The 27,235-nt window shown below is 39.9% G+C and overlaps 1 protein-coding gene across 1 annotated transcript; it reads right to left on the bottom strand.

The window, feature by feature from the left end:
* Window positions 1-1,969: 1,969 nt before the first annotated feature.
* On the bottom strand, window positions 1,970-22,793 carry slc7a11 (solute carrier family 7 member 11). The gene is made up of 12 exons (XM_017475021.3): window positions 22,382-22,793; window positions 19,477-19,603; window positions 14,958-15,073; window positions 14,563-14,688; window positions 11,895-11,994; window positions 11,755-11,799; window positions 10,139-10,262; window positions 9,186-9,289; window positions 7,594-7,690; window positions 6,771-6,920; window positions 5,828-6,005; window positions 1,970-5,702 (listed from the first exon to the last, which is right to left on the bottom strand). Exons 1-12 carry the CDS (start codon window positions 22,626-22,628, stop codon window positions 5,647-5,649), a joined length of 1,470 nt encoding a protein of 489 aa, XP_017330510.1. The 5' UTR covers window positions 22,629-22,793; the 3' UTR covers window positions 1,970-5,646.
* Window positions 22,794-27,235: the final 4,442 nt, after the last annotated feature.

The raw sequence follows: 27,235 nt of genomic DNA, 5'->3' as shown, positions 1-27,235 counted from the left end.
TGGATCAATCATTCTGCCCACGAATTCCCTTTATACTCCAAAACCACCCCTCCAAACTCACACACACACACACACACACACTGGATTTTCTCCTTCCCTGTCTGTTATTTCATCGACTGCTGCTTTTCTGTACAGATGTGCGCTCCACACATCGAGCCCGATGTATCGATTGAGACCTCGGGGGCGTACAGTGACACGGCAGCATGACAGCAAGCGCACACTTAATGCTTTCACTTACTGCGTTATCGCCCTTCATGTCCAATACACCACTCACTATTTACCTGCCTGTTCTTTATCCAGCGCCATTCAGCACACGCAAGGTCAGGCCATGGTCAAGGCTTTTTCAGCCTCCTCCTGCTGAGGTGTGTTAGACCTGAACCGGCACCGATTCGTAAACACACACCGAGATGTCCCTGGTGCTCTGTTTTCTCCGATCTCTCATTGGCCCACATGATCTCATGCTTGAAGATATAAACATAATAATAATAATAATAATAATAATAATAATAATAATAATAATAATAATAATAATAATAATAATTTATCATGGATCGACTTGAGTTCTTTTTTTTTTTTTAACATCCAAATCAATCTGTAAAGAATAAAACGCTCAGTGGGATGTTGTTATAGGAAAGTAATCAATGATGAACCACCCTAAAAATGGATTTTTTTTTTCCTTTTACAGCACATCCCAAAGTATTTTATAGCTCATATACCACAGCAACCGGCCAATGATTGTCATTTTTGTTCATTAAAAAAACAACAGCACTTTATTATTATTATTATTATTATTATTATTATTATTATTATTATTATTATTATTATTATTATTATTAATCTATTTCTAGTCACATTTAATGTTGTGGAAACCTCCATGAAACAAGTTCCTGTCCTCACTAAACTTACAGCAGCTGTAAACAGCTGTTCCATCACCAGCGTCTCTCTCTCTCTCTCTCTCTCTCTCTTTTTCTCTCTCTCTCTATTAATGATTGATAATACGATGAAAAATCACAGCCTGTCATGTTACCGAGAAACCGGAAGGAGTAAACTCCTCCATCCTCCTCACGTTCTCATGTTCTCACGCCGGTACTGGAGACTCCTTCATTTTCCATGTTCACTAATCATCTCCTCGGAGAAAACGTCATAATGTCAACGATTAGACATTTTAAATAGCAACACTTTGTTATTAATAGGCTTCGATTATGTGCAGCGTCTGTTATAGAAATCCCTGTGAATGAGTCGTTACTATAGAAACTCTAACGTTGATATTTAACAGTATAACATGCATTATAACACGTGATTTAGTTGGCGTTTATATGAATAAAGTCGGGATTTGTTAAACTGGATGTCAGAGTGTCACCGTGTCTCTGCTTAATTTTCTGCCTAATTAACTACTGGAATTGTTTCGCAGTTATTATTGTTGAGTCTTTTTTTTTTGGTGACGTTTAATAAGTCATTATATTTTTAAATAATATCAAAAAGAAATATTGTATTGTATGATCCATTTTCCATACTGCTTATCCTACACAGAGTCACAGGGAGCCTGGAGTCTCTCCCAGGGAACTCCGGGCACGAGGCCGGGGACACCCTGGACGGGGTGCCAAGCCATTACAGGGCACAATCGTACATACATTCATACGCTACAGACGATTTGGAAACGCCACTCAGTCTACAACGCATGTGTTTGGACTGCGGGAGGAAACCGGAGTACCCGGAGGAAACCCCTGAAGCACGGGGAGAACATGCAAACTCCATGGACGCAGGGCGGAGGTGAGATCTGAACCCCCCAAACCACAAAATAAGTGCGAGGTAAACATGCTAACCGCTAAGCTTCCTTGTATGTTATTGTTTATTAATTGCTTCTTTTCCTCATACCTCTAGTGAGGAAATCAAAATGTGATTCGGAAACCAAAAGCAACCGGAAACCCTCAGGACTGTAGCGTTCCCCCAGAACAAAATGATCAATTAGTACAACAAACCGAAATCAGTTTATTTAGTCTGACCTATACAGCGCGTGTAAACAGAAGAATACATGTATATTCAGCACAGTGTCAAATTAGCCCATTTGAAATAATCCATTTCAGCAGATAAAACATTTTTAAATACATTTTATACACATTTACTGGATGCATCACTTTCACTAGCCTTACATCATCCACTTTTATCACTGTCCACAGGAGAACACGTTCAGTATTTTAATCCAGATCCCCGTGTTATGTCTCAGAGATATCGATTTCCTGTCTAACGTGCAGTAGAATAATATTACCAAAAAAAAAGAAAAAAAAAAGAAAATGTGCTTGGATACAAATCTACGAGTCTGTACAGGGTGACTCGCTGTCACTAAAAATGTGACCAAAAAAAAAAAAAAAAAAAAAAAACAAGATTAGATTTTTTTTTTTTTTTAAATAAACAAAAATACAAATCAAGCATAAGAAAATACAAATGTACAAATAGTATTATTAATAGAAATAGTAAATAAGTAGAGATCTACTGAGGTCTTATTCCTCGTGTACCTAGTAAATAATTTAAAGCAATAGTGTTGATGCAGTAAATATCGAGTGCATTGTACCACTTCATTATTTCAGTAGTGCGTTACTTCATACAGCAGTAACTAATCCAACATTCACCGTAACCATTGTAGATACAATTCTAGATATTAAAATACTTTTAATACAGCTTTCCATTCAGTTTTCAATATGTGCACATGTTTCTTTTTTGTTTTGTTTTTTTAAACCGCACTCATTCACAAATAATACACACGGTAACAGTTCGAATCTCTTCAAGAGGCGCTGAGCAATCCAGGTAGTTCCGTTCATTCGTTTTTCAGGTCGAACAATAAAAGCATATGCAAGTACCATGTTCAAATCTGTTTTTTCGCCTTAAAGCGATATATATATATATATATATATATATATACGTAACAAGTTTCATATTTCTCGAATGACTTAGTCATGCATCAGCGATTATTGTTCAACAATTGTAGATGAATGTTAGTCCCGGATGTACTGATAATCTGGGTCATTGCTTGCCTTTATTAAAAGAATAAATAAATACAATTAAAAAAAAAGCAAGATGGGGCTGGTAACGGAGGACAGAAAGGGTGGTTGAAAAAAAAAAAAAAAAAATCGGCAGCATTTTGTGAATTTATGCTGAAATTTTAAGAATCACCCCGAATTTATTTCAACATACAATAAGTTCCAAAATTCTGAGACTACACTGGAAATGTTGTTATTTTTAAAAACTGGAAATGAGCAAAAAGTTTCAGAAATCTAAAACAAGTAAAAAAAATAAAATAATAATAATAATAATAAATGTGCAACTATTCAATAGTCAAGACGCTGCACAAGTTTTAGGTCCCTATTTAAACGTTTGCAGATGTGTGATTCTGATGCACACGACATATATGGACCATCAGCTACAGACTCTGTCTATCCTTTAATCTAAATAATCTAAAATGACTTACAGAAATGCAGTGCATCCCACATTTCCAAACCTCTTAACGCAGTGCAAAGCGAAATGCGTCAAACCGTTTCAAGCTGGTCTACGGTAGTTCTCAGTAACGACCATGTGGAATTGCTTTATGAGGTATAAAACACTTAAAAAGCTCTGGAGAGCCAGGATAACTGCTGGGTGGTCAAAGACGGATGGTTACGATACAATCAGACTGCTAGCACAGCCAAAAAGAAGGAGAACGAGACTCCTCATTACACGTTAGCGTACACACGACTGAAGCTAGCGACTACGTTTTTTTTTTTTCTTCTTCTTCTTCTTCTTTATTCTGATTAATCACCAATTCATCACGTCCATATTAGAAAGCAGTAAAGTTCAGCTTTGCACCGCAGGACATGTGGGATCAATCATTTTCTCCACAATTATGCCGATCCGAGCCAGGTTAATGCGGGAGCCGAATGCATCCTGCTGCTGCTTTCAGCCAGCGTCGTATATGAACCTGTCATATATAACAAGTGTAATTAAATTACTTAGAGCTATTTCTGAACAGTCTACTTTAAGTATTATAGACACTTTGATTGCATTGTCTGTACAGAACTGGATTTTTTTTTTTTTTCTTCTCATGTCTGAGATATGGTTTTAAATTTTGGGAAAAGTCATCAGAACATGTGGAGTTTGAGAACCAGCTGGGCTCGTGAAGACTTTGGTACATTCCTAGAAAATCTACCATCTCCGAATGTTCTTCTGTTTGTCCCGATTGGAGGAACCTTTAGAGGTAAAACGTCATAAAATTCTGCTTTATAAAATAATAATAATGTACAAATACTGCTTAAGGTACACTCAACGTGAATGCAAGGTCATTCTAACCCCCTAAAGCATTTTTTTTTTATTCAGTTTCTCCTTTTAGAGGAACTCTTAATGGTTCTTTGTAGCACCCTACAGTAAATGGTTCCCTGTTTAAAAAAAAAAAAAAGTTCAACCTTTGTGGGAATTTCAAAAACACTGTTGGGAGCGTATCCATCATTCCAGAGCATATGGACAATGAGAACCATCGGTTCTTCAGTTTTCCCATTTGTTCCATGTTAACCTTCTAATAGAGTTCCAACACAGCTTAAGATACGCTCTAGGCAAATAAAAGGTCAAAGAACTCCTTAAGAAGTTCTTCAATTTGTAGTTCTGGGAAAACTTTTAATAGTTCTATGTAGAGCCCTACAACAAAGAGGTTCTGGTTCAATAAAGTTTCCAAGTAGAACCTCTTGAGAAGTTGAGAAGGACCCCCGAGGAACCCATTTCTAAGAATGTACCAACCCAAGTCATCTACAAATCAGCTAACCGTTTTAAGTTATACAGATTGGGAATTGGGGGGTGCAATTTATCTTTCAAAAAAGATTCCAAGTACAATGTCTTAAGAAACCCATTCCTTCTGGAACCCTATTTTCCCCAACATAGATTAATATACACTCTAGTTACAAAAAACGCTGGTCCTTCTGGGAGAACCCAGAAAAGTTAACCCTTAAAAGTGCATATAACTTGACAGAGATTTCCCCTTTTATGACAGGGTCGATGTGGAACCTTCTGAGAAAGCTGGGACTCTTAGCCATCCGAAGAACATCTGAGGAACCCCTTGTTTTTCTAAGAATGTACCAACCCAAATCACACATGGCACACATGCTATCTCCAAACCAGCTAACCGTTTTAGATTGTTTTCTTGAATGTTGCGGTACAAAAAAATACAAAACGGTGTGTTCTGAGAACACTGCTGGAAAGTTTTTAGTAGGCACTTTAACACTGATGCTACATTTTAGTTGTAATGTTAGAACCTGATGACTACTTATTGAACATTGACTTATCGAACGTTCTCTGTTCTTTGCTAGTCACTCAAAGAACATCTGATATTCCAAACTGACCATGAACTAATACAACTCACGGCTAAACAGTGAAATGTCTTGTACACGACTGCATAGTGAGGACCGAGAGAGCGAAAGTGTGGGTTTTTTTTTTTTTTTCTTGCAAGAGCACCGAAAGGTCTCTCTCATTCCTGCCTTGTGGAGTGATGGATTAAGAAGCGGTCACTCGGAGGAGTGTTTTCTATAAAACATAAAAGAGGAATGAAAATGAGAGCAGGATGAAGGGAGCATGTTCTATAAGAGAGACAAAATGAAAGACCGAGTGATGCATGAGCGGTGTCTGGAAAGGTCAGATCTCGGCAGGGATCACCTCCAAGATGATTTGTAAGGATCTGTTGGCAGAATCTGCAAAAGGACACAGAAGAAGACAAAGACGATATTAGATATTCTAGTAAATATTAATAGGCATCTGTGCTGTCAAGACTAGAATATATTTGGTACGAAAAAAAAAAAAAATTGCTCTCGCAAACCTGAGAGTTTTTGGAACCACTTGGGCTTTCTATCAAAAACGATGAAGATGTAGTAGGCTGGAAATCCCGTGAGCGTGATGGCAAATCCAATCCCTGTGTTGACTGGATCGGAGTAGAACGAGAGGAAGACCATGAAGAAGCAGGTGAAGGAGAAAACTGCCGGGATGAAGATTGGGACCTGAGGGATAAAAGAGAGAAGCAAGAGAAGATTAGACACAGCTCAAGACATTAACATTAATGATAATAGCTAGCGTTAGGCTTGAATTTCTTCTCACCATGATCACTCATTTGCATTTTAATATCATTAAGATCATCACGATCTTCTGGGCAGGGGTATATTTGTGTATTAGATTGTTGATTGAGTTTATAATGACTAGCAGTCCATAAAGTTCCTCGCCGTCTTACACTGCACAACATGCTCCTGATTTCCATTTCATCACGAAAGTAGAGGGAGATAATAACATTTACGGGTTCGATTGTTAAGTGAGTAGGATACGCATGCTAATGCAAGTCCATGCCGATGTACGTTCTTTTCATCACAAACCTATACGATTGTTGAGCTCTTTAATTTAATGGTCACGTCTCCTCCTGACAACCTTGCTAGAGCAATTTTCATTATGTGACACTCACCGGCTTAACGTAAGGAATAAAACACTCAAGGGTGCGCTTTTATAGGAACGTAATCATTGATTGAGTGGAATGATGTGGCCCAACACAAAAATTAAGGTTAACCTTAAGCTTTACCTCAGACTATTATTTAGTGCTGACACTGGAGACTCCTTCCTTAAATGTTACATAAACGTCTCCTCTCCTTTTTTATATCCGTTTACGTGGAACATCCAGATGTATGATCTGTTAGTATAAATGTGACCAATCAGAATCGAGAATTCAACCCTATTGCTGCTTGTGTAGTATAAGTTCTTGTAGTGTCTGACTGTTCTACCTTGAAAGGACGTGGCATTTCGGGTCGCGTATGGCGCATGTAGATGAGTCCGACCACGGCCAGCCCGATGAAGAACCAGCGCAGGAAGCTCATGAAGTTCAGCAAGCTGTAGAGGTCTCCGACGAACAGAAAGAGCATGGTGAGGGGATACTACAAGGGGCAGGAGGAAAAACAAGACTTTAGTTAGACTTACACCGTTTTACTGAGATCTGAGATCCAGAAATGGTTTCCTTTCTGGATGGATAGGAGTGAAATAACTCTAAACATTTTAAGGTAGTCCGGATTGCCATGAAATCAATATGTAATGACTTAACTTCTAGGTAGATACACCAGTCTATTTTTTACTTTGGGTAACAGTGCAATCTGTCCAAAGAAAAAGTTCCAGAGTGTTAACTTTGTGTTAACTGTTAACTAATCTCATAGATCACTAACGACCTGAGCCCAGTTCCTCCAATGCCTCCACCTGATCTACGCTAGAATTCTCATCAATGTGACAATGAACCTCATTGGAAAATGAGGAAAGAAGCCCCTGGTCTTTAGTTGTTAGGAACTACCAGCGAAACCTGACTGTTATCCATTATGTTTGAGATTCTTGAAATTTCTATCCTATCGAATGGTACCTGCTAGTCATTGTACCTGCTAGTCATAACAGTGTTCTCAACTGTGATATCAACGTGACATGCAACTGTCAACTTCTCGCAGGAACAATAAAAGTACAGCGCCAACCAGCAAATTAGCACCAGAGTCATTAAACTGTGTCATGATGGTGAATAACCTGTTCGGTGAGGTAGAAGAAGTGATTCAGAGCACCTGCATGACTCACCAGAACAATTACAGCAGCTACCGGAGTGTGACGGCGGACATGAACCATAGACAGAACTTCAGGAAGATGTCCTTCTCGAGAAGCCACGTAAAACATTCTGGGAAAGAAGGAAACGAAGAGTCTGATGTAATTATTATGCAATGTGACTAAATGATTAATGCAGATTCCTGAACATCATATTACCAAATAGACCTAGACAGACACCACGATATTAGTCACTCATACACGATATTAGTCACACCCAAAGTACTACACATCTTTTCAATTCAATTTCAATTCAATTTTATTTGTATAGCGCTTTTTACAATAGACATTGTCTCAAAGCAGCTTTACAGAAATATCAACACGGTATACAGATATTAAAGGTGTGAATTTATCCCAACTGAGCAAGACACTGAGTGGCGACGGTGGCGAGGAAAAACTCCCCAAGATGTCTTAAGAGGAAGAAACCTTGAGAGGAACCCGACTCAGAAGGGAACCCATCCTCATCTGGGTAACAACAGATATTGTGAAAGAGTTCATTATGGATTTATATGAAGTCTGTATGGCGTTAAGAGCAGCCGTAGTCCCAGCAGTCTGGAATTAAAGAAGATTTGAGCTCCATCCAGAGGCAGAAAGGATCTGGATCTCTAGTATCTCCATAAATTCGTGTGGGGCTCGGCGAAAGGAGAGAGGGAGAACATCTTCCATGCTGACTACATCCTTTTCATTTTTCTCACTTCCTATTTAATTTGCTAGCCCATGAACACCAGGCATAAGGCGGGAATACACCCTGGACGGGATGCCAGTCCATCATACGGCGGCTTGTATGAGTTATAACCCTAAATAATAGACTTCAGATGGAATATTTCTATGTATGCTTTTTATACACCAGATAATCACCGTTTCTGTTTCTTTAAGGATCTCATTAGGCATCATCTGTTTAAAAGACACACCAAGCTGCCGCCAAGAACTAGTCGCCTTCTGCCGCGACATGTCTTCTGTGAAAGGTTGTCCTTGAACACACTGAAAATATAACGGCTAACCGTTGACATGAACTCAAATTCCCGTGTGAAAGAAAATAACTCTTCACACCAGGAGGGGTTCTAGATCTAGCACACTCCTGACCAGAATAAAACTCTTACTGAAGATAAATGAATGATTTAGTGCATGGATTGTGGCTTTGGGTGCAACCTCGAACTGAATTCCCATGTAATGTTTATTGCTTGCTACTTGTATCTGTTAGATTTATTGAGAAGAATGTTGCACAACCCGTGTTCCAAAATTCAGCAAGTAGCTTGCAATAGCGCCTTCCTACCAGAGAGGGCGAAATTCCATTAAGGAAATATTGCTTATACTGAAGCAGTTTTAAACGATCTGCTCGTTTATAAATATAGCCAAGTGAGATAAGCTGAGCAGAAACACTTAAGATGGTCTACTGTTGCGCTGGCTATCGCGAAAATAATGTGATGGAAAGCTATGGACTAACACTGCAGATGTGTCAGAGTCGTAAAGGATCTGAGTCAAAGTGCATGAGAATGACATTAGTACATGTATACATCAAATACGCAGAAGGTAGCATAGATGATGATGATCATGATGATGGCACTCACCTGGAGATGGCAAAAATGCCTCCATTCATAGAACCAAAGCAGGAAAGGGCCACGAAGATGGGAACTGCGATGGAGAAATTCCCATAAACTTTCTCAGCAAAGGTCTGAGAGAAGCGAGTGTGCGAAATAGAGAGAGAAAGTGACACACAGAGAGAGATACAGAGAGAGAATATGAAAACATACTTAGTTTAAACAAATAAGAACACAACATTGATTTTCCATTTTCTTCCATTTTGAATGCAGTTTGTGTTTAGGAATAACAGGTGTGGTAAAAAAAAAAAAAAAAAAAAAAAAAAAAGGCTTCATCTTCCCTGTGTGAGTGAGAGTGTGGAGCGAGCACAGCCATAAATGAGTGCATTACGTGGGTGTAATGGGATGAAAAAGCTTTTAGAGCATCCCTGAGCCGAGCTGGAGATCTCCAAACACACACACAGATGCACACACACACACACATACACACAGACACAATGGCAGAACATGTACGTCAGTGTGTGTGTCAGTTACAGCGAGAGCTATATGATTACACCAGGAAAGCAACACACAGACCTGAGCGTCTCTATGAAATTACATTTACTTTCCGGAGAAGGAAGGTGTCAGCTATTACAGTCATTAATGGTGGTGTACAGTGTGATTTTAAAGTGCTGGCGTCCTTTATTATAGATCTTGTCTGTCTTTCCACACACACAAACACACACACACACACACACATATGCACTGGGAGAAGGATAATGGTGTGTGAGATTCAGGCAGGTAGACAGCAGCGTGATTACAGTGATCACACTTTTTGTTCGGGCGAAATCAACAAGCATGTTTACTTGCGAAGCTGTGAGCTGAAGCTGAAAATCCGGAATGATAAACATCGGGAAAGAAAATTGCATTTTGAAACGCTGCCGGACGACATTCCCTGATATGAGCTGGCAACCCGGGGGCGATGATGATGATGTGGTACTCACCACGGCGACGGCACTTGAGGCGAGCAGCTCCTCCGCTGACATCACAGTGTAATAAGCAATGTTGGTCAGCGTGTAGCATACGGTTACTATCACCATGGAGATGCAAATGGCCAATGGGACGGTTCTGGAAAAGAAAAAAATATATATACAATATATTGGCACTGTGTTATTCTTATTGTCTTTAACCTTTTGATCTTTTCAAAAAAAACAAAACACAAAAATACTCTGCTTTCATGGATATCAAACAATTGCAAACAAAACACAGTTGTTTGTTTTTTTAAAAAAATATCTTAGTTAAATATAGATGTGCAACAATTATTGGCACCCCTATGAATTCATATAAGAAAAATGAAGTATATTCACATTGATATTTTACATTTGTTTTAGTACACCTCGGTGACTAGGAACAGGAAATTGTTCAACCGTGACTTCCTGTTTCACAGGGGTATAAATATGAGGTAACACACAGGCCAAATTCCCTTAGTCATTCATAACAATTGGTAAGAGCGAGGGATATAACTGTGATGTGCGGCAAAAGGTTGTTGAGCTTCACACAATGGGGCGTGTCTATTAGAAAATAGCACAAGCATTGAAAACGCCCGTTTCCACCATCAGGGCAATAGTTAAGAAGTTCCAGTCAACTGGAAATGTTATGAATCGACCTGGAATCGGACGTGTGTCTATATCGTCTCAACGCACTGTGAAGAGGACGGTTCGAGTGGATAAAACATCTCCAAGGATCACAGCTGGAGAACTGCAGATGTTGGTTGTGTCTTGGGGTCAGAAAGTCTCCAAATCTACAATCTGAAGTCACCGACATCACCACAAGTTGTTTGGAAGGGTTTCAAGAAAAAAGCCTCTACTCTCATCCAAAAACAAACTCGAGCGTCTTCAGTTTGCAGACACTACTGGAACTTCAAATGGGATCGGGTTCTACGTGCAGATGAAACCAAAACAGAGCTTTTTGGTAATAAACACAGAGGTGGTGTTGGCGCACACAGAGCGGTAGCCGTATGGAAAAGTCCCTCATGTCCACGGTTAAATATGGAGGAGGATCTTTAATGTTTTGGGCTGTTTTTCTGCCAGAGGACCTGGACATTTTGTTAGGATACATGGCATCATGGACTCCATCAAATATCAACAGATATTAAATGAAAACCTGACTGCCTCTGACAGAAAGATTCAAATGGGCCGTGGTTGGATCTTCCAGCAGGACGATGATCCAAAACATCATCAAAATCAACACAGAAATGGTTTACTGACCACAAAATCAAGCTCCTGCCATGGCCCCTGACTTGAAACACACATACATACATATATATATATATATATATATATATATATATATATATATATATATATATATATCATTTCAGTCTGTTATTATTATTAGACATGTAAGCCAAGCCTTCGAGTAAGTGCACTAATATGGCGTTTTAATAGACTATTTTCACTGCAATCTATACATTATATGCTTTAAAGCTACTTTAAGCATGCTACATTCCTCAGCTCTTAAAGCAATGAGATTAAAATTTCTTCTCAAGTTCATACTGATGGATTGGTTCAAGCTGTTAGCTACAGACTTGTCTTATTTCCGAATGCTGGACTGCCCTCACCTCTCTGGACGATCCACCTCCTCTGTGACAAAATTCAAGTAAAACCTGTAAAGAAAAAAAAAAAAAAACTAAATCAACTCAGCTGTTTTTTCAGTAGCTCATGGATTCAGAATAATCTTGTAGATCTGAGTGAGACTCACCAGCCAGTGTAAGCATACATCCCTGAGTAGAAGGCCAGAGGAAGGCCAGACAGCTTCACAGAGTCCACCTGAAATGCATTCTGGAAGTTTTTGGTCTCACCTATATATAGAAACAAGAATTTTTACGGAATGAATGAAACAAAGCTTATGTTGCGTGCAATTTTCAAAGGACATCCTGGTATAAATCTAGCATTTCATATGATATTTGTCATTTTACACCACATCCTCACTGTCCAAATCATTATATTACCCAGCATGCATCACACGAATACATCAAATTATGGTTTATTGTTCCAAAACAACACTAGTGCCAACAGTTCCAATAAGCATCCAAGAGCTATGAAAATAAAGTACATTTTCTGGCTGTTTTTGAAGTTTATACTCAGAGAAAACTAAATTGTAAAATTGAAATGAAACACATTCAATTAGAATATTTACCTAACATAAGGGTTAAATAAAAACGAACCATTAAATACCATTTAACAATAAACATAATAGTCTGTATAAATTTTAACTTAAGTCTCGTCTTTGCTGAAATGGCTAAAACTGACTGGGATTAATCCGATACCGCTTCATCTACTATTTTTAGTGACAGACTGTAGATTAGTCGTAGCTAGCGAATATATTATTTAAACAATCGCATGGAAGAAGTTGGCTCTTAAAGCTCTTAAAGTAATTAGGAGAGGGTTTCCTGAGAACTGAAACAAGGACCTTGCTTTGCTGGGTCTCAGCCAAGTAAATGACATTAGCCAGAAGCTATGTTCTAGAAAATTATAAACAAGAAGTCTACAGTAATTCTAGACTATTTGTATGCTAACTGCGTATATAGTTTATTGGAATTTTATCCAGGAGCCTATCCTGGCACGAGGTAGGAATACACCATCAATAGGATGCCAGTCCATTGCAGGGGACCATGCACAATGTAGTGGCAGTTTAGTGTTGCCAATCCACCAAGCAACACGTTTTTTGAAAGAAAACTCGTGGACACACACATACACACACACGCACACAATAACCCGAGCTCAGAATTGAACCTGGGAACCTGGAGCTATGAGGCAGCAGCGCTACACGAAGAAACAAGACGACTCCTGGAGTTGGACACATTTTTGGTCCTGATACGTTCTTCGCTTCTCGCTCAAAATATTTTTCTGTTTTTGTTTTTTTCCCCCCTTACATCTCCAACTCTACGTTCTCCTTCCATTTGTACAGACCTTTAGAGGTTACTATTGAGTCCTGATGGTTTGTTTGTAACGGTCAGTAATGGTATTTGGTGTTTTCCATGTGGATCGATATTGCAATGTAAAGGCTTTACCAGGTGACAAGGTGACTAATATTAGGCATGTTTTATGGTTTTCTAATGGGACTCAGTCATTAGCCTACAGGATTCTGGTCGTCTCTTATGGACTTTGTGGTAATATGCTGTAGTTTAATGGGGATTCAATGGACCTAATGAACTTTTGTGATATTTGCGCAACTGTAATGTTGCAGTTCTTCTGGCAGTCTGCTAGCAAACAAGACCTAGCAGACATTCCATTAGGGATTAAACATGCTGAATATCATTTAAAGGGAAAATCATCAAATCCATTAGATGGCGAATTCCCATTAGGAAGCATGTGTACGGTTAAGACTGGTATTAGTTTCGCCCAGGCATAACTTTCATGGCTCTTTCTGTTTTGTTTTGTTTTGTTTTTCTTCTTCAAGAATTTATTTATTTATTTATTTTTAAAAGTAGCGCATAATCGTCTAAATACGAAAGAGCAAAACTAAAAACTCAATAGCAAATCAGCAGCAACAACAGCGAAAGTAAAAAAAAAAAAAAAACAGCGAAACTGGGCACACAAGAACAAGTGAAAGCGCAACAGCGAAATCAGAATCATATCACCGTTAACTCAAAACGGAAAGAATACTTCCTGATTGAACAGCACATGCTCGTCACGTTTCACGTCAGACAGAGAGAGAGAGAGAGAGAGAGAGAGAGCGGAAGATAGAGAGCTGGAGGATGTTTACACTGAGAGGAAACACAGCTCTAAATGAAAGCACTCACGCTTTTATTCATGTTTAGTTCTTATCAGGGGGTTTGTATGATGTTACTTTAGATATGCTGGCAGCTTTGCACGGCACTGAAGTGAGTATGTGCGTACTGAAAAGCAGCGTACAGGAAGCCAGGTTATTCAGAAGGAAGCCTTATGTAAGATTTCATTTTCCAACAGGCTAGCCTGATTATAGACTCTGAAAAAGTGCAATTCTTTTTCATACACCATGTCCAATCAGCGACAAGTATCCATCCATCCATCTTCTATACCGCTTTATCCTTTTCAGGGTCACGGGGAACCTGGAGCCTATCCCAGGGAGCATCGGGCATAAGGAGGGGTACACTCTGGACAGGGTGCCAATCCATCGCAGGGCTCAATCACATACACACTCACACACCCATTCATACACTACAGACATACCAATCAGCCTCCCATGCATGTGTTTGGGGGAGGAAACCGGAGTACCCACAGCACGGGGAGAACATGCAAACTCCACACACACAGGGCCACAGTGGGAACAGAACCCCCGACCCTGGAGGCGTGAGTCGAACGTGCTAACCACTAAGCCACCGTGAGCGATTATTTTGGGTTTAACAAACCTATCACGATCAGCATTTAGCTGTTATAACGTTTACCTCTGAACAGCTGATAGCATCCGGGGACGATGATGATGGACGTGGCGAGAAGTTTACTGAATGTGAGGAAGATCTGCAGCCTGGCTGTCCAGCTCACACTCGTACTGTTGAGGTACATGACCACAGCTGAAACACATGAGGTCAAATTCAATCACTGATCTCTTACACACATCTCACAGGAAATGACAAATTTCTAACTTCCTGTTTATACTGATGTTTAGATACTTCAAAAAAAAAAAAAAAAAAGCCCTGTGTATAACTACCTCAAAGAATAAGACAGTACCTTTACAGATTTTTTCCTAAAAAATTCCCTAGAAATAAACTTTTATGAAAATGAATTAAATCTGCAATATAATAGCTAGGTAAAAATAAACGCTTAGAAAGCGTGGACTTACTGAGTCCGATCGCTGTAGCGAGCTTGATTGCGGCCACAGGCACGCCACACGGCATAAAAATCGGCTCCAAGACGTACCGGCCGAACGCCAGAGAAATCACAGCCATTGCCGCAGGCCTGGAAGAAGAAGAAGAAGGGAAAAAAAACTCGTTTGGTAAGAGCAGATGCGCAGATTTATCTATGTTTTGAGGTTTAGGCAGAACACAACGTTCACTCTTATTCATCATTTTTATCTGAAGCAGAAACAGTTTGAAGCTGTACATCATGGATATGACTTGCTTTTGAAAATAATAATAATAATAATAATAATAATAATAATAATAATAATAATAATTTGATACAGTATAATTAATAACAACATTTTCAATAATGTTCTGTCCCCAAGACCATATCTAGAAACTCAACAGTCCATGTTCCAATGTTTATGGTTGTGATGTCACTACCATGAACACATTAGCATATGTAAATCTCCAGAAGGCCTACTGAAGCAAAGATATGCCTGGCTAAATGTATATGAATATTCTTCCAAAGAATCCCAATAACAGAAAATATCTAGTTAACTTTGCTGACTAGTTTAGCTCAGGCTTAACAGTTTGCTCAATGCATTTAACCCCAAACTGTTTATTTATTTATTTATTTATTTATTTACGAAGCTTGGGGAGAGTTACTACTTAATGTCAGCTCATTCTCAAGTATATCGGGCTTCACGGCAAACCCATGACCCCGAAGTAATCAATTTCATCTGTTAATGAATATCAAATATACACACTGATTAGCAGGCGGTTATCAGTTATCCGGGCTGTGGATACACTACTAACCATGTGTAGTATTAAACAGGCATGACATCAACAACAGTGACTCAATTTGCCTGGTTATGCTACTTTCAGGGTGGACGATATGACAAACGAATCATATCAGAATAGATGAAGACTACGTGTCATAATGTATAGGTTTGCTAATAAAGAAAAAAAAGTTGTGGAAAAGATCAATTACAAAAAGACGTTATTTTCTGCTTATTTTTTTATAAATGAATTTAAATGTATTTAATCGATGTTTCTATGTCGTATGTATACTGTACAGGTATTATTATAATTCACAATGATTTATCATTTACTTCTGTACAACGTCTTCCTGCTAGAGATGGATAAATCATTCACCTTGATTTTTTCCCCTCAGATAAAAGGCTGTATCTACAAATCAACTTATTCTCCAGACATTGACATGCCCCGGTCTCTAGTCAGACTGAACTAGAAATTTGGCAATAATTTCGACACGGAAGCCCCAGTTTGTTAGTTTGGAGAGGTGTGAATTGTTTGCCCAGTATAGAGTCACGATGCTCTACACACAGAAACCCAACCGTGTCCTGACTCATTTTATTAACAGACTTTATAACAGATACAATCATCCATGTGTTTATACTCATTGAAAATGTCTTATAAGTGACTTTTTTTGCAGTACACTGGAATTCCATTCCGCTGGAGGAATATTTAAAGATAAAGATAAAGATAAAATGTCTAAAGATGAGATAAAAATGCTACATAAATTGATAAATACAGCTAAAAGTACTGTAGTAGTTATCGCATCTCCTTTTTATAATGCTTATGGAATTACAATACTAGCTATACACGTTTGGCAACAGTCGACTATTTGTTTTTCTTCCCCATTTTGAACACTTCGATTCAGGGATTTCCAACAGTTCATGAAAGGTCAGACAAGTAGAAAGTCTCTACAGCAGTCTGCCTTAAAGGCACAGTCACTGGGAAAAGTCAACACGAGCCTATTATGGGCTGCAGGTTTTGCTCATCTAGACCAACAGTGCCTGTCAGTTAGTGCTGGGATTGGAACTTTTGAACAGAACCTTCTAGTCACGATAACCTCAACCTCTGAGCCATGTTTGCAGAAACAGGTATATTCCCAATGAGGAACAACGTTCTGTGTGGTTTTTTTTGGTGTATTCCAGTCTCGTAATAACAGGAAGTAGTTCCAGATCTAATAATTTCCTTTGTAGTTGATAGCTAGTTGATAGGCAGTGGTGGCTCACTGGTTAAAGGCTCTGGGTTACTGATCAGGAGGTCAAGAGGTCAAGCAACCACTTTCGGACCCTTGAGCAAGGCCCTCAACCACTCAGTTACATAAATGAGATAAACGTAAGTCGCTCTGGATAAGGGCGTCTGCCAAATGCCATAAATTTAGATTAAGTAATAAACTGGAAGCTCAATAAAGATACACCAATTTTATTATATGTACTGACGTAATCATTAATCATCTGGAAACACTGTATCTACAGTATAAAGTGATTGCCAAATTTACACGCACTTGAAACAGCGTGGCATGCCGTAGCACTTTCAATTATTTCCTACGGTGATGCGTTTAGAAAAGACGTACCTTTTGCACTGTCACGCCGCGTTTTGTTTCAGCCCTGTAGGCTTCCGAGGTACGTGTTAAGAACACATCTGCGAATGGAACTTCATTTTGTTTCCCAAGCCACACTTCCACACCCCGGCAGCAAGTACAAATCGTTTCATAAAACTGTTTACACGGTTTAATTCACTGCAGCTTGAATGCGAAGCCATTACTGTTCTGCTACAGGCTATTCAGCACCTTTAGTACAGAGCTGCTGTGAAAACACAATATGCAAGAATCAAAGCGTTGACATGTCACGCTTACTGATCTGCAGTTTGAGTGTATAACGTATAAGAGTGTATAAGACTTTTAAGGATTTGGTAACCAATCACGGACTTGATCAAAACACATTTAAGAGATGTTTGAAAAATGTGCCGGATCTGCTTACTGCGTGATCTGGTACAAGGCAAGCCGTGTTGTTTACCATCACTTGTTAAGCATGGTGTAGAATAAAGACATAATTGGGAAGAACCGAAGGTGATCGTTTGCACTGTTCACAATTTCGTTTCCTGGGGAACAGGAAAAGCGGTGTGAAAAGCTCCAATTATAATGAGTATTTATTTGTCACATATACATTATAGTACAGTGGAAGTCTTTTCTTCACATCTGAGCATATTAGGATGCTGGAGTCAGAGCGCAGGGTCAGCCATGATACAGCACCCCTGGAGCAGAGAGGCTTAAGGGCCTTGCTCAAGGCAGCAACAGTTGCAGCCTGGCAGTGCTGGGGCTTGAACCCCCGCCCTTCTGATTAGTAACCCAGAGCCTTAAACGTCAAGCCATTATGACCCCCCGTCATAAGCCCCGTCATGGCTTCCAAAGCGCTTCACACTGGTTCTCATTCACCTATTCACACACACAGCAATGGTAGCAGAGCTGCCATGCAAGGCACTAACTTGCCATCGGGAGCAACTTGCGGTTCAGTGTCTGTCCCAAGGACATGTGGAGTCACGTGGTCCGGGAATCGAACCGCCAACCCTACGATTAGTGGACAACCCACTCAACCACCTGAGCCTCATAATTCTCAGACACACGCAAATAAAAAAAGCCCTTTCAGAACTTCACCCGGACCAACCCCCCCAAAAAAAATCCCAAACAAACATGTAGTGGGAATTATGCACCTTAACAACTGCGAGAAGTCGGTAAACCCACAAAAGCCCGTAGGGTTTGTGAATAGACCGTAATTGTCGTATTGCTCAGGTGTTTCAAATCAATCCAGAGTGGTTCTGATCTGTTCTATAAAACACACCGTTTTCTTTCTTCTTTTTTTTCCTCAGTTTTTCTGGTCTTTACAATACCGCGTGAGCAGAAGAGACACGGATGAAGCTTGGAAGAAAAGCTGCAGAAATTCTTAAAAAAATAAATAAATCCTCACTTTATATGACGTGTCACTAAAGATACTACACCGAGTATGTGATATTATAGTTCTACGATAGCCATAACATAACGAGGTGTTCACATGATCTAGTTACAGTTAATACCAGGATGTTCTGTATTCTGTATCTGGGTCAGAGTCAGTATGAACTTCTGGTGTTCTTTCTATAGGTCCAGAGGTCTGATTCACGTTCTTGGCTGCTACATGAGGAACCCGATGTGGACGACTGCTGTTCTGCTTCAAGGTTCAGTGTTGAGCTGCTTTTCTGCTCACGACAGTTGTACAGAGTGGTTATTTGAGTCACCGTAGCCTTCCTGTCTGCTCGGAGCAGTCCTCTCTACTTCTGCTATCAGAACTGACACTCGCTGGATGTTTTCTGTTTTACGCGCCATTCGCTGCAAAGATAGTTGGTATCCCATACAGAGAGTTCAGGCAGGCTCACACAGAAGTTGTTGATTAAAAAAGGTATAAGTGGTATGAAAGGAAGTTGTAGTGTGTAGTGTGTATGAGCTGGGGATCCTGTGTGGGAGAGCTTCATGTAGGAAGATCAGCAGGAAAGCCTCTTTACCGTTCGGTCCCTGAGCCCAATTTACTGTGTTTGCTCCAGAGCTTCTAACATAAGCCTTTCTTCATTTCAGCAGCTCAGCCACACAGCAAGAGTTTAAGTGTGTGTGTGTGTGTGTGTGTGTGTGTGTGTGTTCTCAGCTAAGGCACAAGACTGGCCAGTGAGAGACACTTTACTGACCGAATAGCGATGATGTCCACCCATAATCGCACGAAAGCCATTTGTGGGCCGAACGCCTCCATAATGTAGGTGTAATGACCACCGGACTTCGTAATGCAGGTTCCCAACTCAGCGTAGGACAGAGCACCTGAGAAACACACACATACACACACACACACACACACACACACACACACACACACACACACACACAGGGATAGAGGGTGAGAAAGATCAATGTGGACTGTATATGCTAACAAGAACATTGTGTGTGTGTGTGTGTGTGTGTGTGTGTGTACATTACACATATATATATTTATGTTGTGTGTATATTGTGGGTGTGTGTGTATGGTTTCAGTATAGACTATAGAACATGTGTGTCAGTGTTTGTGTGTATATGTGTGCATCCATGTACATACATTTACGGTGTGTGTGTGTATGTATGTGTGTATAGGCTGTGTGTGGGTGTGTGGGTGTGTGTGTGTGTGCATAGGCTGTGTGTGTGTGAGAGAGAGAGAGAGAGAGAGAGAGAGAGAGAGAGAGAGAGAGAGAGTGTATGCGTGTGTGTGTGAGAATCATGGTGTTCTTTCTGCAGTGTGTTTTAGTAAATTCAGACGAGATGTTCATCCAAACCGGCAGCTTTAAATTCCTCAGCTCCTCAAAGCCTGCAGCAGTGACACACAAAAGAGTGCTGACAAGTGTGTAATGACTCCTGACACACACACACACGAGTACACACACTATTAAACAATGCTCCTCTGACACACACACACACACACACACACAAACTCCACACACTGTTAAACAATGCTCCTTTGACACACACATGAGTTCAGACCCCATACACACAGCCATCGAGCTCGAGTGGCTCGGTTCTGCTGAGAAAATAAGTGCCAAGACAATATAAATCTCTTCTCTCTCTCTCTCTCTCTCTCTCTCTCTCTCACACACACACACACACACACACACACACACACACACACACACACACACACACAGCCCCGGTCCCTTCATTCCCAGACTGCAGCAGATTTAAAGCTTACATTGATTATTTCTTTTGTGTCCTTTCACATAATCACACACTGCTGTGTATTTGTGCTGCCTTCACTTTCGCCTGCGTTACAAAACGATTCAAAATCATTACTAATAATTAGCATTTGTCCCTCCTCCTGGCGTGCTAATGGGTTAAACAGACAATTACGATGCTCAGGGAAGCAAAATAATGAGTAACTGACAAAAAAAATAATAATAATTACTAGAAAATATAAAGGCAAACAATTACTCAGGTTATTACTACTAATGCTGCCTGGATCGCTCGCGAGCATTCGATTTGCTCTCAAAATATATCCAGACTCACTGTGACTCAGCATATTTATTTCACTTTAAGAAAAGACTCTAAGTGACATCCTGTTGTGTGATACTGTTATCACCCCAAAGTTGATTCTTTCTTATAACAGGAGGTGTTTTATTATGTCTATATAATATATATATATATATATATATATATATATATATATATATATATATATATATATATATATATATATATATATATATATATATATATGTATATATCTATATCTATCTATCTATCTATCTATATATATGGATTTTATGATTTTATATATTTATTAAGTACAAACTGAATTGTATACGGGTGTGTGTCCGCGTGTTTGAACACAGCTTTACTGGTAGTGCGTAAAGAATTCAATAAATGATGCAACGTAACACCATTCTGTCCTCAACTAACCTGTCGCAACACTACCAGGACAGATTCTTCTACACACTCGTGTCACACATACTTCCTCATCTTGGCTGAAAATCATCGTATTCGATCTAAATATTGCTTTTCCTGTGCACATACCAAAACTTAAACAGGAAATCTTTCAATACGAGTTCCGGTCTTTAGCAGTTTTATTGCACGAGAAAGTCACTAGATGTTTTTTTTTTTTTTTTAATTATTGTGCAATTCGATTCTCGTGTAATGCTGCGTTTTGTTCTGTTAATATATCGCCGATATATATCAGGGTTTAACATATACTGTAGAGTTCATTCATTTGTCTTCGGTCGTTAGTTTATCCGGATCAGCGTTGCGCTAGTTCCGGAGTGTATCCTGGGAAAACTGGGTTCGAGGTGAGAATTCATCCTGGATGAGATGCGAGGCAATTGCTGGGCACTATGAACACATTTCACACACTCATTCACACCTAGGGGTAAATAAGAGTCGTCAACTTATATACTGGCACATTTTTACGAGGTCGGAGGAAACCGGAGAACCCGGAGGAAACCCCCACGGACATTAGGAGAAAATGTGAAACTCTGAGTAGTGCAGGATTGAACCCTGGAGCTGCGAGGTGGTGGCAACCCTGTGTATATTTTATCACAGCAAACTTAATGCTTCATCATGCTGAATTTGCAGTTTTTATGCAGAGGTGAAACACAGGACTGATTAAGGTCAATCGAGGCTAGGTCTGCTCACTGTGTGTTCCGAGGTCAAGCCCTCTTAATATCAAGAGCTTTTCAGACAAACAAACTGGGACAAATGAGCGAGAAAAAGGAGGCCTGTCCCTTTAAGAGCACCTGGTTCTCCCCCAGCGTGTTTCAGAGCAGCGTGTGCTGCTAAGCTAATGAATGACTGGGGCAACCTAACTACTTCCGCACTGTGAACCACACATACAGACACACACACACACACACACACCTCACACATCACACACACACACACATACACACACACCCCCAATTAGAAACATTTGGCCAAGAGCTTTTCCTGCTTGAGAAATAACGTACTCTGTGGTGAGTCTGTAGAAACAATGGGTCTCAGTCAAGATGTGTGTAGACGAAGGATGTTTGAATCAGTAACTTGTGTGTGTGTGTGTGTGTGTGTGTGTGTGTGTGTGTGTGTGTATGAATGCACTCCACTCACCAAATAACGAGAGAATCCCACAAGCCACCCATATCACCAGGGACATTCCTACACTGCCAGAGTTCTCTAGGATTCCCTTGGGTGAGATGAAGATTCCAGCTCCAATGATGGTCCCGATGATGATGGAGATCCCACGCAGCAGCGTCACCTTCTTCCTTAGCTGAACTTTTCCTCCATTCTGGTCCTTGATTATTTTGGAATTCTTTTCTTGCGTACCCCTTAACGCCTGAGCCTGCTTTTTGGCCATGATAATATACAAACTCTCTCTCACACACACACACACACTCACACACACACTCACTCACACACACTCAGAGTTAGTGGAAGTAAGAGCCGGCCGGCTTTTTTTATACGCCTCACAGCCCGGTTGCTGTGACAGGAACTAGGTGTTCCCACAGGGCAAAGCAAACTCCTGATAGGCTGCCTGAAGTACAGAGTTATTCCCTCCTGAATAGTTAACAAGCCACCATGACTCCGCCCCCTTTTTTATGGTCACAATTCTCCTTTTTTTAAAATCTTCCTTTAAACTAGTAGCAGCGAGGACCGGTAAAGGGGACGGGCTGATGGCCACGTGGAGTTGTAAAACGTCTGAGTCATGATGCAACAGAAAAGCCATAAGACGTCAGACAGCTGAGGAAGCAGCCGTTTCACTCCTTCCCCTTGCTCTTTATTAGCGTTCATCTCTGTTTTGCATACTCTCTCACTCTCTCTCTCTCTGTCTCTCACACGGACGTGCAGTGATTACAAAGCTGTCGATTTGAGTACGGGCCTGAGGGTGAATTCTTTAGTTTTTTTTTTTTTTTAGTTTTTTTTTTTTACACCAAGAAACGTTCGAGGCAAAGAACTGGTTTAGCATGAACTGTGATATAAAATATTGTTATTTATTATGGCACTGCTTTCTATGAAGCCCATTATTCATAAATAATTCTTAACACTGTAACTTCAAGTTAAAAAAAATAAAAATAATAATTCAAATAAAATCACAGCTTGTCCTGTTACCGAAAAACCGGAAATGTTGTCTGGACCGCTGACACTGTAGGCTCCTTCCATAGCCGTCTCCTTATTGGAAAGCTTCACCATATCATCAGTGATACATATTCTTTGTTAAATAACAACACGTTTATTATTTTTTTATTAGCCTTAATAGCGTATGAGCAGTTACTATGGAAACGATAATGTGCTAGAACTAGTGCATTAATATACATGAGATTTGCAGCTGCATTATTGGACAGCACATGAATATATAGTATTATTCGCATTATAATAAATAGGGAGACTTGTGTTACAACATGGTTCTCAAGTTATCAAGGAAATCATTTATGGTACAACCTTAATCTAGCTAAAAACAATACTTTTTTCCTAATAGTGAAGACAAAATGTCATGGTTTATGTGTGACTCTGCAGGTATGGCCTTCCATATGGGTGTGTGTACTGTGTATGTGTTTGAACACAGCGTCGCTGAAGAAAGTAATTAAGAAACAAAACAACGAATGATGCAACGTTACGTCAACTAACATGTTGCAACACTACGACTAACGTCTACAAAACATACAGCTGTCGCACATACTTTCATCTCGGCTGAACGTGATGCTTATCTAAATACCGATTCTCTTGAGGATGCATCGAAGCTTCAACAAGGACATGTTTCAGAGTCAGCTCCGGTCACACTGACTTTACAGAAATATCAAACTTCTGTCATTACTTTGAAAGTAGAATTGATTCATATTAAGCGCTATGTAACACAGTCATGTGGAGTGTTTGGGAAAGAAACTGCCAAGAGACTGTGCTTGGGGTCAGAGCACAGGGTCAGCTATGATACAGCACCCCTGGAGCAGAGAGGGTTAAGGGCCTTGCTCGAGGGCCCAACAGTGGCAGCCTGGCAGCGCAGGGACTTGAACCCCCGACTTTCCGATCAATAACCCAAAGCCTTAACCACCAAGCCACCACATATTATGCTAAATATACCAAAGAGCAAGGTTCTTCAATGAGCTCAAACTCATAGATGCTCCGGTGAACTAGAACACCATCGACACTCCAATGAATTAGAACCTTACAGATACTCCAATAAACTAGGACTCAGAAGCTCCAATGAGCTAAATCCACATAGAAGCACTAATGAACGAGAACCCCACAGAAGCTCCGAAGAACTATAACCACACTCCACAGAAGCTTAAGTGAACTAAGATCCCGTAGAAGCTACAATAAAATAGAACCCCACAGAAGTTCCAACAAACTACAACCACAAAGTCACTCCAATGAACTAGGATTCCATAGAGGCTCTTACGAATGAGAACCCCAGAGAAGCACTAATGAACTAGAACTCCACAGAAGCGCTAATAAACTAGAATCCCACGGAAGTTCCAATTAACTAAAATCCCATAGAGGCTCCAGCGAAATAGAACTCCACAGAAGCACCAACGAACTACAACCACATAGTAGCTCCAGTGAACTCGAATGCCATAAAGGCTCTTATGAACTAAAACCCCAGAGAAGCACCAATGAACTAGATTCCCATAGATGTTCCAATGAAATAAAATCTTATAGAACAAGGGGGGTCCAATTTTAGCGGAAAAGAACCGGTGTGGGAGCAGGTTTTCATTCCAATCAAGCAGGAGCCTGATTCCACCTATTTAATCAGTTGATCTTGGCTTTCAATAGACTCAGGTGTGGCTTCTGCTTGGTTGGAATGAAAACATGCACCCACACCAGCTCTTTCCAGATAAGATTGGACACCCCTGCTGCAGAAACTTTAATAAACTACAACCACATAGTCACGTCAGTGAACTCGAATGACATAGGGCTCGTATGAACGAGAACCCCAGAGAAGAACCAATTAAAAAGAACCCCCAAAAATCCCAAGTGAACTAGAACTGCAGTGAACGAGAACCCTGCAGAACCTCTATTGGCTCCCATTTGCACCTAAAACCTGACTCTATAGCTAGAAGCTATAATTTTGCTTACAACTTCACACATTAGTATAAAGTTCTAATAAAATATCATTGATTGTTATAATTCCTATCAGTTATACATAAGACCAGGTTAGTGGCTCTACTCTTCTACTTCGAAACGAGTGAGGACCTTGCTTTTAATAAATCATACATTCATTATGGAGTCACATACACTTTAATAGCATTGGCTACTGAGAAGTCTGTGGTATAAAAGCTCCTGGTTAAGCCTCAAAGATATAATAAATGGGTCAGAGGGAGTGCAAAAAAAAATCCATTATACTGGCAGTTATATAATCCACAGGGTGTTTTTTTTATGCATATTTAAAATAATAAATTGATTCTTTTCCATATGCTTCGTAATTTTTCATGCTTTATGACTTTTTTAATTGGATGTTGTTTGGCAATGATAAATAACAGGAAGTTCAATTATATATAAAGAGATCACGTTTCTCTTTAACCCATCGACACACTGACGGTTTAAGTGTGGAACATTCCGAGCTTAAATTATAGAAATAAGAACAAGCGGCAGAGAAATGTAATGAGAGTCACGTTTCTCACTGAACAAGGTTTCTGTCTCCTTCGTTTAGAAACACCCATTAAGGAAAGTAGAGCTTCTCGTCCCTGAGCTACTGTTCTAAAATGCACTTCCTTTGCCAAACTCTTCACCAATTTCCTGTGATCAAAGGCGAGGATGTGCTCACGAACAGGACCTCTCCAAAGACCGTCTGCTGCCCTGCCTGATGAAATTCTATGAAATAAAAAGGAAAGGTCTTTAGCTTCTTCAGTCTGGACCACAACAATACCAAAAGCAGCGTGATTCACCAGTCATGATATCCAGGCGACCGGCAAAAATCAAAAGATGATCAAAACATTGCGCAATTATTATTTTGTTTGTCCAGATATAACATGTCCGATCTGACACGTTAGATAATAGGGTGTGTTGGACACTAAATTTAAAGGTGCTAAAATGTGTTAGGACACAACTTTAAGAATCCTGCTATTACATTTATATGCTAATATACACAGGTTATTATCCACTGTATCTACATAACTACCTACACTTCATTTTTCCTCTATCCAGGGGTGAAATAAATATTGAGAAATTACATTTAAGTGTAGAAAATGTGTTGGATTCTTAAATATACAGTCAAACTAAGCTAGAAGGACTGTTAAAACTGGTGGTTCAGTGGTTAAAGGTGAGGTCTGGGTTACTGATCATGAGGCTAGGAGTTCAAACCCCAGCACTGCCAAACTTCCACTGTTGGACCCTTGGGCAAGGCCCTTAACCCTCAGTTGTATAAATGATGTGCATATGCCGTAAAACATTGTTGCTTTTAATTGTACTCCAGTAGTAAAAATACAATGTAAATATTTTACTTGATCAAATTACGCCAAACCTATGTTTTCTTAATGTGGAAAAGTAACATTTTAAAGTAACCACACTGCAGTTACTTGGCGGAGGCATATACAAGTACAGGCAGGTTTTATTGCATCAGGTAAATAAACGCGAATCCAACATAAAACAACAGGTTTGGGTCAGGCAATTGACAAACAGACTTTCAAAAGCAACACCAGAATCCAAAACCAGAAGAACAAGATCAAAACCAAACAAAATACAAAGGCTTGGTATCATTATGAGCAAACTCATAAGAATGAAACTTCACATCCAGGTGTTTTATAGCAATGTGTTTGATCTGTAATCAGGTGAGTGTGAGCGTGATTGCAGCTGTGGATGATGGGTAATGGAGTCCGGACTGGCGGTGATGTGACGCTGAGGTGGACTCTGGGCCAGGGGCATTCGTTCTGAAGTTCCACACGGTCTCATGGTGGAGTATCCATATTCAATCAGATACAGTAGCTACTGTATACAGTAGTTATCTTGGTAAAAAGTGCCAAAAATATGTGG

Source organism: Ictalurus punctatus, chromosome 8, assembly GCF_001660625.3.
Source record: "Ictalurus punctatus breed USDA103 chromosome 8, Coco_2.0, whole genome shotgun sequence".
Lineage (NCBI taxonomy): Eukaryota > Metazoa > Chordata > Actinopteri > Siluriformes > Ictaluridae > Ictalurus > Ictalurus punctatus.
This window is presented reverse-complemented; position numbering and strand designations above follow the sequence as displayed.